General features: G+C 33.4%; 3 protein-coding genes across 8 annotated transcripts; 2 read left to right on the forward strand and 1 right to left on the reverse strand.

The window, feature by feature from the left end:
- Positions 1-37: 37 nt before the first annotated feature.
- On the forward strand, positions 38-5,043 carry LOC122575108 (E3 ubiquitin-protein ligase MARCHF6). 2 transcript variants are annotated; one of them, XM_043743589.1, is made up of 6 exons: positions 38-259; positions 616-1,047; positions 1,135-1,911; positions 1,995-2,651; positions 2,749-3,202; positions 3,318-5,043. In XM_043743589.1, the coding sequence occupies exons 2-6, from the start codon at positions 661-663 to the stop codon at positions 4,037-4,039; spliced, it is 2,997 nt and encodes a 998-aa protein (XP_043599524.1). In that variant the 5' UTR covers positions 38-259; positions 616-660; the 3' UTR covers positions 4,040-5,043. The 2 variants fall into 2 exon arrangements, with proteins under 2 accessions (XP_043599524.1, XP_043599525.1); XM_043743590.1 differs by having other exon boundaries at positions 616-1,041.
- Positions 5,044-5,140: 97 nt separating this feature from the next.
- Positions 5,141-13,804, reverse strand: LOC122574885 (DIS3-like exonuclease 2). Of its 5 annotated transcripts, none has more exons than XM_043743054.1 (9): positions 13,725-13,804; positions 10,793-11,367; positions 7,447-7,717; positions 7,104-7,365; positions 6,476-6,993; positions 6,095-6,389; positions 5,826-6,019; positions 5,449-5,731; positions 5,141-5,356 (listed from the first exon to the last, which is right to left on the reverse strand). In XM_043743054.1, exons 3-9 carry the CDS (start codon positions 7,686-7,688, stop codon positions 5,252-5,254), a joined length of 1,899 nt encoding a protein of 632 aa, XP_043598989.1. In that variant the 5' UTR covers positions 7,689-7,717; positions 10,793-11,367; positions 13,725-13,804; the 3' UTR covers positions 5,141-5,251. The 5 variants fall into 5 exon arrangements, with proteins under 5 accessions (XP_043598989.1, XP_043598988.1, XP_043598986.1 ...); XM_043743053.1 differs by lacking the exon at positions 13,725-13,804 and having other exon boundaries at positions 10,793-11,020; positions 11,098-11,674; XM_043743051.1 differs by lacking the exons at positions 10,793-11,367; positions 13,725-13,804 and adding an exon at positions 7,817-8,738.
- On the forward strand, positions 8,929-15,673 carry LOC122574888 (glutamate dehydrogenase, mitochondrial). Its single transcript, XM_043743061.1, has 8 exons — positions 8,929-9,597; positions 12,121-12,321; positions 13,080-13,313; positions 13,807-13,964; positions 14,042-14,197; positions 14,300-14,510; positions 14,603-14,757; positions 14,839-15,673. The coding sequence occupies exons 1-8, from the start codon at positions 9,168-9,170 to the stop codon at positions 14,953-14,955; spliced, it is 1,662 nt and encodes a 553-aa protein (XP_043598996.1). The 5' UTR covers positions 8,929-9,167; the 3' UTR covers positions 14,956-15,673.
- The last annotated feature ends 29 nt before the right edge of the window (positions 15,674-15,702 follow it).

Below are 15,702 nucleotides of genomic sequence, written 5' to 3' on the forward strand. Positions count from 1 at the left end.
AAGAACGTATTGCGTACAACTCAATAGGTATCAGTCAAATTGATTGTCGTAATTTAATGAAATCTTTACGTATTGGAATGTGTAATTTATAACAGATTAAAAATGATAGAATACACATCGTTTCGGAAGAACAGTAACATTTTTATTGCAAACGTTGCAAGTATGTCGATGCAAGAAGAAAAGAACTGGAAGTAGCAGTAGACATTTTCAATATTTTGCACAGTAATTTTGGATTTTGTGCATCTTTATCAGAGCATGAGTAAGTAAACGATGTTATTATGTAAGTAATATTATCCAGTTTATGAAATTAGATTAAATTTTGTAAAATAAAATTTTTTATACGTTTAATATTAAATATTCCCAGTGACACATTCCGCACTTTTGATGTAGTCTTTTATTTTTGCTCTGTCATTTTACCATTTAATGTTCTTTCTTAATGTTTCACATTTAATAATTTCACGACTTTTAACTCCTCTTGGTTGTATTTTAATAATTTAAATACAAATACAAATAATTTATGCATACGACCTTGTAACCATTATTATTTGGTTATATAGGAAATAGATATATATTCTGTATTTTTACTATACCATTTTTTAAACATTTTCCTTTCAGAAAATTGATCGTTACTTCAATCTGTTATTTTAAACAAAACCAAACATGACGGAGGACATGTCAGGAGCAGACATCTGCAGAGTTTGTAGATCTGAAGGTCTTGCTGATAGACCTCTCTTTCATCCCTGTATCTGCACAGGCAGTATTAAATGGATACATCAGGAATGTTTAGTACAATGGATGCGATATTCGCGTAAAGAATATTGTGAACTTTGCGGATATCGCTTTTCTTTTACACCGATTTATAGCCCAGATATGCCACGTCGTTTACCGTTAAGAGATGTTATTGGGGGATTATTTTCCAACATTGTAACAGCAGTAAAATATTGGTTACATTATACCTTGGTTGCAATAGCATGGTTAGGAGTTGTTCCACTGACAGCTTGCCGAACTTACAGGGCATTATTCAGTGGTCCTCTAGACCTGGTTCGAGTAAATACTTTCTTATAACTTTAAAATATATCTAAATTTTTAATACTTTATGTCAAAAACTGAAGTATCCATATCTTTTGTTCACAGATAATGTCATTACCAATGGATATGTTATCTGCTGAAAATATATCATCAGATGTATTTCATGGATGCTTTGTGGTAACTTGTACTCTGTTTGCATTTATTGGTTTAGTATGGCTAAGAGAACAAATTTTACATGCTGGTGGTCCTGATTGGCTTGATCGAGATAATGTACAATTGCCTCCAGTCGACAATCCACCACCTAACTTAGAGATTCCCATGCAACAGTTTCAAGAGCAAAGAGCTCTTCAACAAGAAATTCAAGATAATAATAATGTACCACCCTTTGCTGATGAACCACCAATTTTACCAGAAAATCCAAACAATGATAATGTGGAAAACGTGGAAGGACATAGGGTAGAAGAAAATAATTTACCAAATAATCAAAGAATCAATGAAGTTGAGGGAATTGGTAGAGACATTGAGCCACACGCTGCTCCCAGAAGCGCTGATCAACAAATAGAGCAACCTGTTGAACCGCATGTAGTAGTACCTCGAAATGTAGAACCACTGATTCCACCAAGGGATGCAGAACAACCTGCAGCACCTAGAGACGAATTGGGTATAGATGGTGAACAAGCAAACGCGAGAGTTGGAGAGGGGTGGAGGGATCAAGCCCAGGGTCAGGCTCAAGGAGAAGATGAGGAAGCAAACTGGAATCCATTAGAGTGGGATAGGCCCGCGGAGGAGTTAACTTGGGAGCGCCTTTTAGGCTTAGATGGATCCCTTGTTTTTCTTGGACACGTATTTTGGGTCGTTTCATTAAATACGCTATTTATTATAGTATGTTTTGCTTATATGTTTTAAATCGTAAATATAAGACGAAATAATTTTTGTCGTACAAAATGCGATGTTCTTATTTTCAGGTTTTCGCTTTTTATCCATACTATGTCGGTAGTTTTGCAATAGCATTGCTAGATCTACAAGAATATGCAGCTGCTTCACACTTTGAAGGATTAGTAACTACATTATGTGGTTATTGTGTTACTGGAGTAGGGCTGGTGGCCCTTCATACATTAGCAGCACCTTTAGGTTTCCAACGTTCTCAACGATTATTGGGCTTATGTTACGTTATAGTAAAGGTTTCTTTACTTTCGGTCGTTGAGATAGGAGTACTTCCTCTGGTTTGTGGTTGGTGGTTAGACATTTGTTCATTAGCAATGTTTGACGCCACACTCCGAGACAGAGAATCTTCGTTTAAACTAGCCCCTGGTACTTCGATGTTCTTACATTGGTTGGTGGGAATGATTTATATATACTACTTTGCTTCGTTCATTCTGTTATTACGAGAAGTGTTACGGCCAGGAGTACTTTGGTTCTTAAGAAATTTAAATGATCCCGACTTTTCTCCTATACAAGAAATGATACATCTTCCAATTTTAAGACATGTTAGAAGGCTCGTAGCATCTGCAGTGATATTTGGAACTGCTATTTTATTAATGCTATGGTTACCTGTGAAACTCTTAAGATGGGCATGGCCAGGATTTTTGCCATATACCGTGACTATTCAGAGCGAAGCTCAGGTAAGAAGTTAATTATTAGTTAAAAGAGAAAATTAAAAATTCCTCTTACTAACAATTGTGATGTATTACTTTATTTGTTTCTTTATTTTTAAATTAGATCAGCGAATTGTCTCTAGAACTGCTATTACTACAAGTTATTCTTCCTGCCTTATTGGAGCAATCTCATACACGTACATGGTTAAAAGCCCTAATAAGAGGGTGGTGTCGAGTGGTAGCCTGGATGTTAGATCTCCAATCGTATCTTTTAAGAGAACAAACTGAAGATCCAGGGCCGGCCGTAATTGAGGAACCGCAACATCCTGATTTAGGAGCGGCGCATCAAGCGCTGTTACAAAGAGGAGGACCAACAGGTTTCCAACCATATATCAGACCACGCTGGTTTCCTGCTCGTCTAATTGGCCTTCTGTTTTGTGTTTGCGTTTCTCTTGTTATCGCTAGTTTAATTGCAATGATTCTCCCTGTTTGGCTTGGACGCAGAGTTATGGCATTGTGGATGGTCGGAGCTCCGGCTCCATCTCCACCAGTATTACCACCTGCCTTAAGTGGGTCTGGTAAGTTCGCTTTTTAAAGTATGAAATGCTTATTCATCTTTCCTGTTGACATACTTGGATATCTACTTCCTCCCAAATTATCCTTCTGATTATAGCGTTGTTTTTAATATTTCAGATACCAACGAAGCCGCAGTTGCTTTATCTGGACGAGTACATGAATTATACACCATAGCTTGTGGAATGTACGTATGTTGGGCAGCAGCAAGAGGATTAGCCTTAGCATTTTCTTGGTTGCCTCGTGGTCGAAGAGCTCTTTTAGATAGAATAAAACATTGGGCGATCATAGGTGTTAAAGCATCAGTAGCATTTTTCTTACTTATTGGCCTAATACCGCTTTTGTTTGGTCTTCTTCTTGAACTAGTCGTTGTTGTACCATTGCGTGTACCGCTAGAACAAAATCCTATTTTGTTTATCTGGCAAGATTGGGCCCTAGGTGTATTGTACACAAAAATAGCGACCGCTATAATTATGATGGGACCGGATTGGAGAATTCGTCTTGCAATTGAACGAGCATACAACGATGGTATTAGGGAAATAGATTTGAAATTCATCGTTACAGAATTAGCAGCACCGGTAATATGTTGTTTCGGTCTTGCTTTAGCTGTTCCCTATGCTGTAGCTTACGGAATAATCCCACTTTTAATCACGAATCTACAAACACAAATTCTAATTGCTAGACATTTGTACCCTTTCCTGTTATTAGTACACTTAATATGTATTGTTATTTACTTTCAAATTCGACAGTTCAAAAAGCTTTATGAACATATAAAAAATGATAAATATCTTGTTGGTCAGAGACTTGTAAATTATGAACATCAAAATAAGTCTCAATCGTAAGAACAGTAACAATCACATGCATTAACCTAATATATCTAGTATAAGTTTTCCTCGACGACGACAAGAATTTAATAGAAGATTCTTTAATGTACATTCTCTATCACACTTGATCTAAAAAATCCAGATACTAACTTATATTAATTATACTTTAATTCTTAGTATTATAATTTATTAGCGTAAGTGATACGAAATAAATTAAAAAGACTGTTATTCAGTGTGTCGCTTTCTTGTTTTAATGCGGATACTTACATTACATTACATATTGTCGATACTTTTGATCTGAATTACAAAAATATATTGTTCAAAAACAGTAATGAATATTTTGCACGGTTAACGACTATATGTCATTTTATAGAGCCCAAGATTCCCGTTATCCTTTTATTATTGATCAAATCAACAACTTTTGAAATATACCATAAACTGTAATTTTTGACTTTAAAATATTCAATGTACAAAGCTCTATAACTCTTCAATAAATTCTAAGAAAATGAATTTCAAAGTACATACTGCTATGAAAGTAAAGTTACATTTTAATTGAGAACTCGTTAGTGACAAAATAACACGATCATGCTCTATTGTAAAAAACTAATGTTTAAAACGATTAATTTGAATGAAATTAAGAAATATTTATACTTTCTTAAAATAAAGAAAATCATATTCCCTGAGAAACTTGTCATTTTTCTTTTTTTTTTTAGTTAATCATGCAGAAGTTGTCATTTAATTGTGTAAATATAATTACATAAAAAATAGCAGAAAACTGAATACCAATAGATCTGAATTACTTCCACAATTATGTTTCTTTTCGTATGCAAATAAAATATATGCTTTGCACATGGTATACATGACTTTATGTACAGATATGAAGCTAAATATAAATAAGGGCTATTTATTTATATATGTAATAATCGTTCAGCGATTAATGTAACTGTACGATTACAAATATGTAAAAATGTTACCACGATGTACATTAATATATAATTGAAATAAATAATGTTCTTGCGAAACGTCCGATTTATTTTTTCTATCAATTCGTTAAAAATACATCTATTAGATAAAGAAATTTTTATCATTAAATTAACATTTCACGTTCACATTAAAAATGTACAATATATAAATGTATAATAAAATAATGTACATATATATATAAATATATAATATATATAAATATTCTTATAATGATCGTCTTCAAATTTAATTTACAGCAAAATACCATTATATTTTTGTTTCCTCAGTCGGTGGTAAAAGAATGCCAATTAATTGAAAAGATTCAGGATGCTTTTCAACTCTCAAATGCAATAAAGTAAAAACATTTATTACCTGAAAAACGTCAGGTAAATTATATTGTTCATACTGATGTATAAGATGTTGTTATATTTAAATAAAAACATTAATATACTTCTTTATATTACCTGAGTAATAGCAGATTGTTTCCAAGAGATGTTTATCGTTGGAAGGGAACATTCCGAAGAATATTCGATGAGTGCCAAATTTTCTAAGTGCGTGAAGGAAACCCTTAATTTTATACCAAGATGACACAATATAATAGTTATAAAACTTTCATGTACACTCGACACGATACCCATTGTAACAATAGGACCCTTTAAATCTATCAAATACGTAAAGTACAATTCGTTACTTCGCTCTTGTGCCATTTTCGCACTATATTTCTTTATATTACAATTTGCCGCTATTCTGTCTTGGTAGAAACCATATAAAAATATTAAAAATATTTCATTTGTACATGTTATACTAATTAATTATTCCAGTCTTTTCCTAAGTAACTTACGATTTGCAAAGTTTTTTAGACCATTCTTTAGGCATGTCCACATTTCTTAAAGTTGAATAAAGTAAACGGTGTACAACACAATCGGAATATCGTCTAATTGGGGACGTAAAATGCGTATAAAGCGATATGTTTAAAGCATAATGTCTCAATTCCTCCTCTGCTTTCACTGTAGACGAACATATGTAGGTAGCTCGCTAAGAATGTAGAGAGTGATTTCAATTTTTATACATGTATTAAGAAGTTCTTCAAAACTAAAGAAAAAATCATACAGCCATAGCTCTGGAACAAAGACTGTTGATAACCATCATCCTATATTTCATTATTATTCTTCTTTCATCGTCTTCAGTTTCTAATCCTTCTTCACAACGTTTCATACTAGTATGCAAAGATGTAGACGATTCAATGTCTAAATGAATGCCAAATTTTTGCAGCATATCTTGCGTCGTACTGAGAATATGTTTTGAGGGCTCTCTATGGTTGCGTAATAAAGCAGTCTCCGGAATTACATTGTATAAGTGCGTAGCAACTGTCATATTAGCTAACAACATAAACTCTTCTATAAGTCTAAAATATAATGTATATGTATATACGTATATGCACATTTATATCATAATTTAAGAATAGTATAACTTTAAAAATACTAAAAATACCTGTTACTATCTTGCTGTTCTTCTATATTGTACGATACTGGTAAACCCGTAATTCTATCAACGCTGACATATAATTTTGGTTGATTTATTTGTAGCGCACCATTTTGAAATCTTCTCTTACGCATTTGAACAGCTAAATTGTGTAAAATGTTTACTTTTATTGACAAATCACTAAGCTTGTAATTTCCATCTATATATATAGAGTCATCTGGCCAATTATATTCTGGATTTTCAATCATTTTCTGAACATGCTGGTAAGACATTTGACAGCATGATCTTATTACAGTTTTAGCAAAACGATGTTTAACAACTTTTGCATCTTGCGTCATTTCCCAAATAACAGAAAAAGCCAATTTATCTTGACCAGGTGACAAAGAACATAGTTGACATAATTCTTTTGGTAACATGTGATATACGTTATCTGCCATATATATAGTTGTAGCTCGTTTTGAAACTTGAATATCCAATGGAGATAAGAATTCCACATAATGAGTAACATCTGATATATGCACACCAATCTAGAAAAAGAAGAATATATATATATATACATACACATGTACATATAAACAAATAGACAAACAAATGAAGTATACTCTCTGGAGATAACTTTACAGAACAATGTAATTACTTCATAATTTCCATTTTCCAAAGGTTTGCAAGATACTGAGTCATCTAAGTCAACAGCAGTATCAGGATCGATAGTAAATATACATTCATCTTTCCAGTCCTCTCTGTCTTTAATATCATTTTCTGTTAAAGAATAGTCACTACTTGGAAGCTCCTTCGTTACATCTAGACTATAAGGTGTAACATCTAAATCATATTCAAGTAATATTGAATTTGATTCTGCTTTTATATCGCCAATACTTCCAATTATTTTTTCAATTTGCCTGTATACCATGTAAGTGAGTATATTATTTCAACAATCATTGAAGCTTCTACTTGTTTAGATTTATAAATTTTTATCATACCCAACTGCAAACTTTGGCTTTGTCCAGTCAGTTATAACAACCAAATATAATATGTCTTTATAATTTTGACACACACCAAATTGTTGCAAGGATTTCTTACTTATCTTAACTAATGGTACACGACGATCTCTGGGATAAAAAATTTCACCATTTTGTTTGAAGTACCCAATTGTTTTTCTTGGATGTATTTTCTCTCGTATACAAACAATGACACCTGTTTTTTGCTCGTATCCTTGATGCATTTTCCATTTTTCTGGCTGATTTATACGTGCTACAACAAAATCACCATCAAAAGCTCGATTTCTATCCCTTAAGCCAATGATTAATAGATCGCATTCATCATCAGAGAAAGATAAATAAGCATATTCACGTCTCCAGGGATTGACACGTAACTGTCCTTCTATGTATTGTGTTTCATTGGAATTTTCATTTCTTAAAAGTTTGTCAATTTCTTTCTCAGGAATATGTCGTGGAAATGTATCTTTTTGTTTTGGGACTTTAGCTCTCTGACCTTTGATTTCTTTTTTATTTTCCTCTTCCTTTCCCTTTTCATCATCAACAAGCACTGGTTGTTCGTTAGAAGTTTCCCTCTTAGATGTTTTTCTATTTTTGTTTTTACTATTCTTGTGATGAAATTTTTTAACTTTTCTAGGCTGATTTTGTGTAACAAAATCTGGAGAAACTGATTTTTCTGACATGATTCCTACTTTGAAAGTACTATTCACTTATACATATGCGAAAATTAATTACTGTCAATTTATCGTGCATAATTATTAATTTTTAACGTCACAAGTATTAAAAATATTATATTTCGATGGACTATGAATACATACGTTGATAAAGCACTTACGTACGAAAAGAACTATCAAATTTTGGTCGCATTTTAAAAATGTTAACAGGTCATATGTTTCTAATAACAAGATTCCAACGATAAGTAATCTGCATTATTTTTTTAGATATTTAATATCTCTTATAACAACGGGCTATAAACTTAATAAAAATATAAATCCCGACTTAAAATTGAAACAATAGTATTATCGTTCACTCGATGTTGATTATTTGTTAGATTCGGTAGCATCTTAAAACGATACATATTTCGCATTTATACTGTTTGTGATTTAATTCTTCGGTTCTTTCCACTTTTATATATTTTAATTAATAACGAATTTATTCTATTATTATTTCCCCGTGTTTTGTCGCTATATTCTTGAAACTTTGAAATAAAATATGTTTTACAAAATCCGGATTACCAGTCGTACAACGGACAACTATTAACAACTGTCTTAAATTTAAAAAATTTAACGTTCAATTGGTTATTCAAAAATATGGCAATAATACCACAGAACAGCATAGGGAGATTTATTTATAAATGTTGGCAGAATTTTGTTCGCATCGAGTGAAATCATACAGAGAATTTCGGAGTTGGTATGTGTTCGAAGTGATTGGACCAGTTGGCGTTGGCACGTAGGGTGGTGAGTGGTGAGATAGGTAGAGTGTTGCGAACGTGGTGGAAAGGTAAAATTGTTTCGATCGGTAGGAAAGGAACGCGATTACTGAGGTAGTCGGGTGAGAGACCGAGTTCTGTTAAGATCGGAAGTGAGATAGAAGAAACGGGTAGGGATAGAGAGAAAAAGAAAGGAACAAGGAAAGTTAAGACATACATTGTGTGAAAAGCGTTGTAAAAATCGATTTAATTACAACGGTGACGAGATACATTGAAAATGTTTCACATAAGGAAACTAACAAGGTCGTCGATTGCTTTGAAACAAGTACCGAATAATGATGTTATTCATAATACTCTCATACGTATCGTACCGGCGTTTCAAGCACGCGGTTATGCCGATCATCAGATACCCGATCGACTAAAGGATATCCCCGACGATCTGAATCCAAAGTTTTTCGATATGGTCGAATACTTTTTTCATCGAGCTTGTCAGATCGTCGAAGACAAATTGGTCGAAGATATCGGTAAACGTTCCAGGATGAGCGTGGAAGAGAGAAAAAAGAAAGTGAAGGGTATCTTGATGCTAATGGAACAATGTGACCACATCCTCGAAACCTCCTTCCCTTTGAGACGCGACTCGGGCGACTACGAAATGATTACTGGCTATCGCGCGCAACATTCAACTCATAGAACACCCTGCAAAGGAGGTAAATCGAGAGACGCTTTATTTTACATTTCGTTTACCATGCTTGCGATAACATTTATTTTTCATTGATATTTAACAACTGCGATCTTGATTACACCAATTGTTGCTTGCAGTTATTTCTTTTATTATTAAAAACATTTGAACAAATACAGAATTGTCGCATCGTTTACGCTCCCATACGTATGGGAGAAACGTAAACGAAGGAGAGAAGTAGAAAGAATGAAAGCCTGATGGCTTATAGAATATGTAATTTTTCTCTCATGGCCGCTTAAATTTGATGTTAGCATTAATTACGTCATCAATAACGATACGTAACAGGCACGAGCAGTCTTAAACCGGATCAAATTCGCTAAAATTTCATTCTGTCGAATTTTTCGAATTTAAATCCAACATATATTTAAATTCAAAATTATCTTGTTTTGTTAACGTTTGTATATCTTTTGTTCGTGTCATAATTTTAGTCGAGTTTTGTGCTAGTTTCTAGTTACTTTTATGTACTCAATGTGCAGTATACGACGAGACATTGGAAACGACAATTTTACGGCTTCAGGAGTTAAATGACATGGTTTTAACCTCGATTTTAGTAGACAGATTATTGAAACCACGTTTGCTATATAATACATAGCATTAGCTTATTAGAAAAAAAACTCGTGTCATTCTGTTTTTATGTAATGAATAATTTATTTTATAAATGGAGTGGAAAATATATTTGTACATAGCCCTCATCGGAAAAATTGTTGTTTTGTGACGCACAAATAGATGATGAGGAACGATAATGTGCCAACGCTTTTCGTTCTCATAGCTTTTGCACTTCTTACTCACGAGGATTGTATTACATCAATGATTAAACGCGCTGATGCGTCGATATACGTACTAGTAATGCGATGCCTAGGATATGGCAATTAAAATCTCTTGTTAGTATATGCACTTACATATCAGATATACAGGGTGATTCAATAATCGTGGTACAGACGGTAAAGGGATGATTCTACGTGAAAAATAAGACAAAAACAAAAGAAGAAAAGGAAGAAAGAATATCCTCATACAGCGCTCCGTTTTCGATAAGATCAAATTTGAAAATTTATTTATGGGAACTTGGCTAATTGTCGAATGGCTTAAAACAAGTAAAATCAGTAGGAAATTATTCTGGAAGAGAATTTTCTTAACGATTGTACTTATCATCGTTACTGACTCACCCTACAGAATTAATTAGATTTCTTGAACAGTTGTTTATCCGATTTGTTGAGAAAGATATTCGAATCACGCATATCGAAACATCTCCTTGATATAAATTTGTACTTGAGCTCGTGAGCGAAACGTAACAGCATCTCGTGAGGTAGATCTTTTTTGAGAGCCAAGCAAAGTGAACTCGACGATTCTCCGTTGACGAAGATCATCCTTCCCCTATATTCGTCACTGGCGGTCTTTTTAAAAATTAAGTCGTGTTTATCAGTTTTGTTATCTGCGTGACATAATTAAAGTCCCAATACTAATTGCTTACATTTCGTTTCTTGTTCACGTTGTTATTATTATAAGAAACAGCGAATGTTTGTCTTTGAACGTAACTCATTGCTATTAGAAGATGCCGATACAACGTAACAATGCCAAGCTGTCTGGTGTTTTTCTTCGTCCCTGCCAAACATTAGCTAACTACCTTGATTCACTATTTGATTTAAGAATTTGGCACTAGCATGCCAGTGTCATGACGATGCTCGAAAGGTCAATGCTCTCATGGAAACAAATTGATGCAGCTTTTTTTATTCGCACGAACCTGCTAAAACAGCGTGCGTACTTATTAATTTTTCTTCGATTTTATACCAATCTTTGCTTAGGTTTTAAACGATAACATTGTGCTTATAACACAATTCCAGCTGTTGTTTGAAAAATTCATTAGCGAGGTCGCATACAAATATGCGCATAACGACTGCTAATCATTGTGTAGGCAGCTATATTCGCGTGTTGCGTAATGTATATGTACTAACCAATACATTAGATTTTGTGTAACATAAATAACATTAAAACAGCCTGTAGCAGTGTTGATATAGAACGTATTTTATGGCATTTTAAAACCGCCTTTATGTGAAGTACACAAAGAGTTATGGGTGACTATATATACATTATCACTATCGTCAATAATAGCTATTAGAATACGTATTCGTTATATTTATTCAAAAACACTAATTTTATTTTGTTTAGTATTTTACATTATTATATGATAGAAGCATATAAATAAAACGAACGATTTGAAATAAAATAAATAGAAGATAAAGACGGTGGAAAATTTTCAACTTATATATATTGAATGTCAGCAGGACCATATTGCGCAATTGAACATCAGCGAAATTTTGTTGGTCACAAGTTACAAGTATTAATAAGTATCCTTACATAACATTAACAAGTTTCGTAATGAAATTTCGAACAAATGGAACGTTGCAAAGATATTTTGCAAATTATGAATTAATTGATTGTTCTATTTGATTTTGAAAGTATAAAATTATAGAAAAGAAATAATTGTTTGTTACAGGTATCCGTTTCTCGATGGATGTCTCACGGGACGAAGTAAAGGCTTTGTCGGCATTAATGACTTTCAAGTGTGCCTGTGTAGATGTTCCTTTCGGTGGAGCTAAAGCCGGTATTAAGATTAATCCTAAATTGTATTCGGAACATGAGCTCGAAAAAATCACAAGAAGGTTCACGCTGGAGCTCGCGAAGAAGGGATTTATTGGTGAGATACGTCAAAATATCGAAAAATGCCTTTGTTAAAATTTACATCGAAGATGATTAGAATTTTAAAGAAGCAAAAGATACGTGATTCTGTTGCATACTTGTATGCGGCATTATTAAACTTGTTTCGACCTAACTGTTTATTGGGCTCGTTGTGATAAATTTTGTTCAGCATGTCAGCATAAAACGATCACGTTACATAAATGGATTTAAAACCAATACACGTAGAATTATTCTCTAATAACTGCTGATTGCTACGATCAGCTATAGATTAGCTATCGCTCAAAAATACACATGTGGATACTTGCGTATTTCTTTCGATAGAATATTCTTTAATTTTTAAAATATTGCAATTTGCAAGTTGCCAAAAATATAAATATTGTGGAACAATTTTGATTATAGATAAGAAAAAGAGTAATTAATCCGTTCAATAATGTCAAGAATAGATTAGCAGAATTATGTATTTAAGTTCAATATATTATTGATAAATTTTTAAATAAACAATTTAAATTTCATATTATGTGTATCTGATAAAAGATATTATTTTAATATTTAGTAACATTTGTAATTTTTACAATTCCATTTATTTTATTACCAAACTTTTTGTATTATATAACAGAATTTATTGGATCTGGCAACTTGTAATTCGTAGCTCTTGTAAAATTTCGTTGATAATATTAGTTCAATTGAATAAGAAGGCCTTGCGAATACCCTATATTAGTTAAAATCACATAAATATATTCTCGTTTGAATTTAAAGGACCCGGCGTCGATGTTCCCGCTCCCGACATGGGAACTGGAGAACGTGAAATGTCCTGGATTGCAGACACATATGCCAAGACTATAGGGCATGTGGATATCAACGCTCACGCCTGTGTCACAGGGAAACCAATTAATCAGGGTGGAATACATGGACGTATTTCTGCGACAGGGCGTGGATTGTTCCATGGAATAGAAAATTTTATCAACGAAGCTAATTACATGAGCATGATCGGTACGAGGACATTTCCAATATTATTTCCTTCTACATTGGATGTCTATATGTCAACCATCTACAGTTAACACATTGACATTGGGTATTTTATGAGTTAAGATATACTAACAGTTAATTAAAACAGTTGAAGCAGATAATTACGAGTGAGATACCTCGTTTCTCGTCGGTTAGTATAAAATGATATATATATATATGTACATATCTCGTTTGTGGACATTATTGTGCTAACTGTTAATATATTCACCACTTTAAACTACACCTGGCCCATTCCTGGAGTTATCTTTACTTTAATAATGGTTGCTGTAATATACTATCCATTATCTTTTCCAATTTTTTAAATTATTTTGTTAAAACATAGCATAAAAGATAAAAATGCAATAATCGTGTCAGTAGTATTATCTATGTAATTACCTGGATACAGCATACTCGTCGGTAGCAATAAGTCTTTTAATTCAATGCCTTCTTTTCTCATTGATTAACTTTTTACCATTAGGCACCACACCTGGTTGGGGAGGAAAAACATTCATTATTCAAGGTTTTGGTAACGTCGGTTTACATTCAATGCGTTATTTGCATCGTGCAGGCGCCACTTGCATAGGAGTAATCGAGCACGATGGTTCTATCTATAATTCCGAAGGTATTGATCCTAAGGTAAGCAACTATGATGTAATAATTTTAACAAGATTATTCTACATTAATAAGATTACTTAACATAATTTATACCACAGCAACTAGAAGATTACCGTATAGAGAATGGTACTATCGTGGGCTTCCCTAATGCTAAACCGTACGAAGGTGAAAATCTTATGTACGAGCCTTGTGATATATTTATACCTGCAGCTGTCGAGAAAGTTATTACTAAAGCCAATGCCGGTCTTATTCAGGTAAAAAATTTTCTGAACATTTGTTTTCTAACATTAAGTATATAAATACATATCGTTGTGTGTTCTCAAACGTTCTTTAAACAATTGCTGCTTCTATTTTAGGCAAAAATTATAGCCGAAGCTGCCAATGGACCAACTACTCCAGCTGCCGATAAAATTTTAATCGACCGAAATATCTTAGTTATACCAGATTTGTATATCAATGCCGGTGGTGTCACCGTTTCCTTCTTCGAGTGGTTAAAGAATTTAAATCACGTGTCTTATGGTCGTCTAACCTTTAAGTATGAAAGGGAATCAAATTATCACTTGTTAGGTATATATGATCACATGTATAGATGATAAAGATTTACTCTAGTTGGCTCGCACATATTATTGCAAATTTCTAATTTTCATTAAAAATTTTAGAATCTGTACAAGAATCGTTAGAACGTAGATTCGGTCGTGTGGGCGGTCGAATTCCTGTTACACCCTCCGAAGCGTTTCAAAAACGTATTTCTGGTGCTTCTGAAAAAGATATTGTTCATTCTGGTTTGGACTACACTATGGAAAGATCAGCGAGGGTAATTAACTATTCTTTCTCTTTCGGTAAACAAATGGAAAATGTCTAATCATTGTTTAACTTTATTCTTATTGTATGACAGGCTATTATGAAAACAGCCATGAAGTTCAATCTTGGCTTGGACTTGAGGACAGCAGCTTACGTTAATTCAATCGAGAAGATATTTACCACTTACTCTGAAGCAGGTCTTGCGTTTTAAAGTATATTCTAAAGTATTTATCAATACAAAGGAAATCGCATAAATGGAACTATAAAAAGTTTCGAGCCAGTATTTTCAAGACTTTTTTCAACAATTGCTCCCAACCAGTACTGTCCAGTGTCTCTCAGTGATAAAGACCAAAGCTGCTAGTTGCAGTGGAAACATTTCGTGAATATCGTCGCACGTTAGATTCTCTCCGAACATGTAATAATAATTTGCCTAACGAATGCTCCGTTGCACGGATAAGTATATATAATGCCTGCGTCGATCGCGTCATTCGCGTCACTGTAACTGTTATGCCGTACATACGTTTATGTATGAGAAAGCGTACGAATCGAATAGTAGCGAATTCGATGTGCGAATACGGTCTGCCAAGTAGCCAATTCTGAACAAAGTACTTGCAACATGTTTTCCTTTGTAAGTCGATTCAACGAAATCAGCAGCCGAAATGGGACATCAGTGTGCATTTTTATACATCACTTTTGATCAGTGTATGATAATATGTAAGATTTGCACGTTAGTTGTCAAAGGCAAACGAAATGTTCGTTTTTAAATATTAATTCCCTTGAGTACACAACATATTGCAGTGATGTATTTGCGAGAAATAGTTTACCGACGACTCGCGCGTACAATCAATGTAATATGCGCGATGTATCATACGGTAATATTGTTATACATTTCAAGAGTAATGTCAATAAACATATGCTCTTAATTAATACTTTTCTCATTGTTCTTTAATCCTCTTTC

This window comes from Bombus pyrosoma, linkage group LG14 (genome assembly GCF_014825855.1).
Source record: "Bombus pyrosoma isolate SC7728 linkage group LG14, ASM1482585v1, whole genome shotgun sequence".
In the NCBI taxonomy this organism is placed as follows: domain Eukaryota; kingdom Metazoa; phylum Arthropoda; class Insecta; order Hymenoptera; family Apidae; genus Bombus; species Bombus pyrosoma.

Coding starts and splice junctions, on each gene's coding strand:
- LOC122575108 (XM_043743589.1), top strand. CDS start 661: ATGACGGAGGACATGTCAGGAGCAGACATCTGCAGAGTTTGTAGATCT. Junction 1,048..1,134: donor GTCCTCTAGACCTGGTTCGA/GTAAATACTTTC, acceptor TTTTGTTCACAG/ATAATGTCATTACCAATGGA. Junction 1,912..1,994: donor TAAATACGCTATTTATTATA/GTATGTTTTGCT, acceptor TCTTATTTTCAG/GTTTTCGCTTTTTATCCATA.
- LOC122574885 (XM_043743049.1), bottom strand. CDS start 8,144: ATGTCAGAAAAATCAGTTTCTCCAGATTTTGTTACACAAAATCAGCCT. Junction 6,020..6,094: donor TTTGTTCCAGAGCTATGGCT/GTATGATTTTTT, acceptor CTACATTCTTAG/CGAGCTACCTACATATGTTC. Junction 5,357..5,448: donor AACAATCTGCTATTACTCAG/GTAATATAAAGA, acceptor GACGTTTTTCAG/GTAATAAATGTTTTTACTTT.
- LOC122574888 (XM_043743061.1), top strand. CDS start 9,168: ATGTTTCACATAAGGAAACTAACAAGGTCGTCGATTGCTTTGAAACAA. Junction 9,598..12,120: donor TAGAACACCCTGCAAAGGAG/GTAAATCGAGAG, acceptor TGTTTGTTACAG/GTATCCGTTTCTCGATGGAT. Junction 13,965..14,041: donor CCGAAGGTATTGATCCTAAG/GTAAGCAACTAT, acceptor TTTATACCACAG/CAACTAGAAGATTACCGTAT.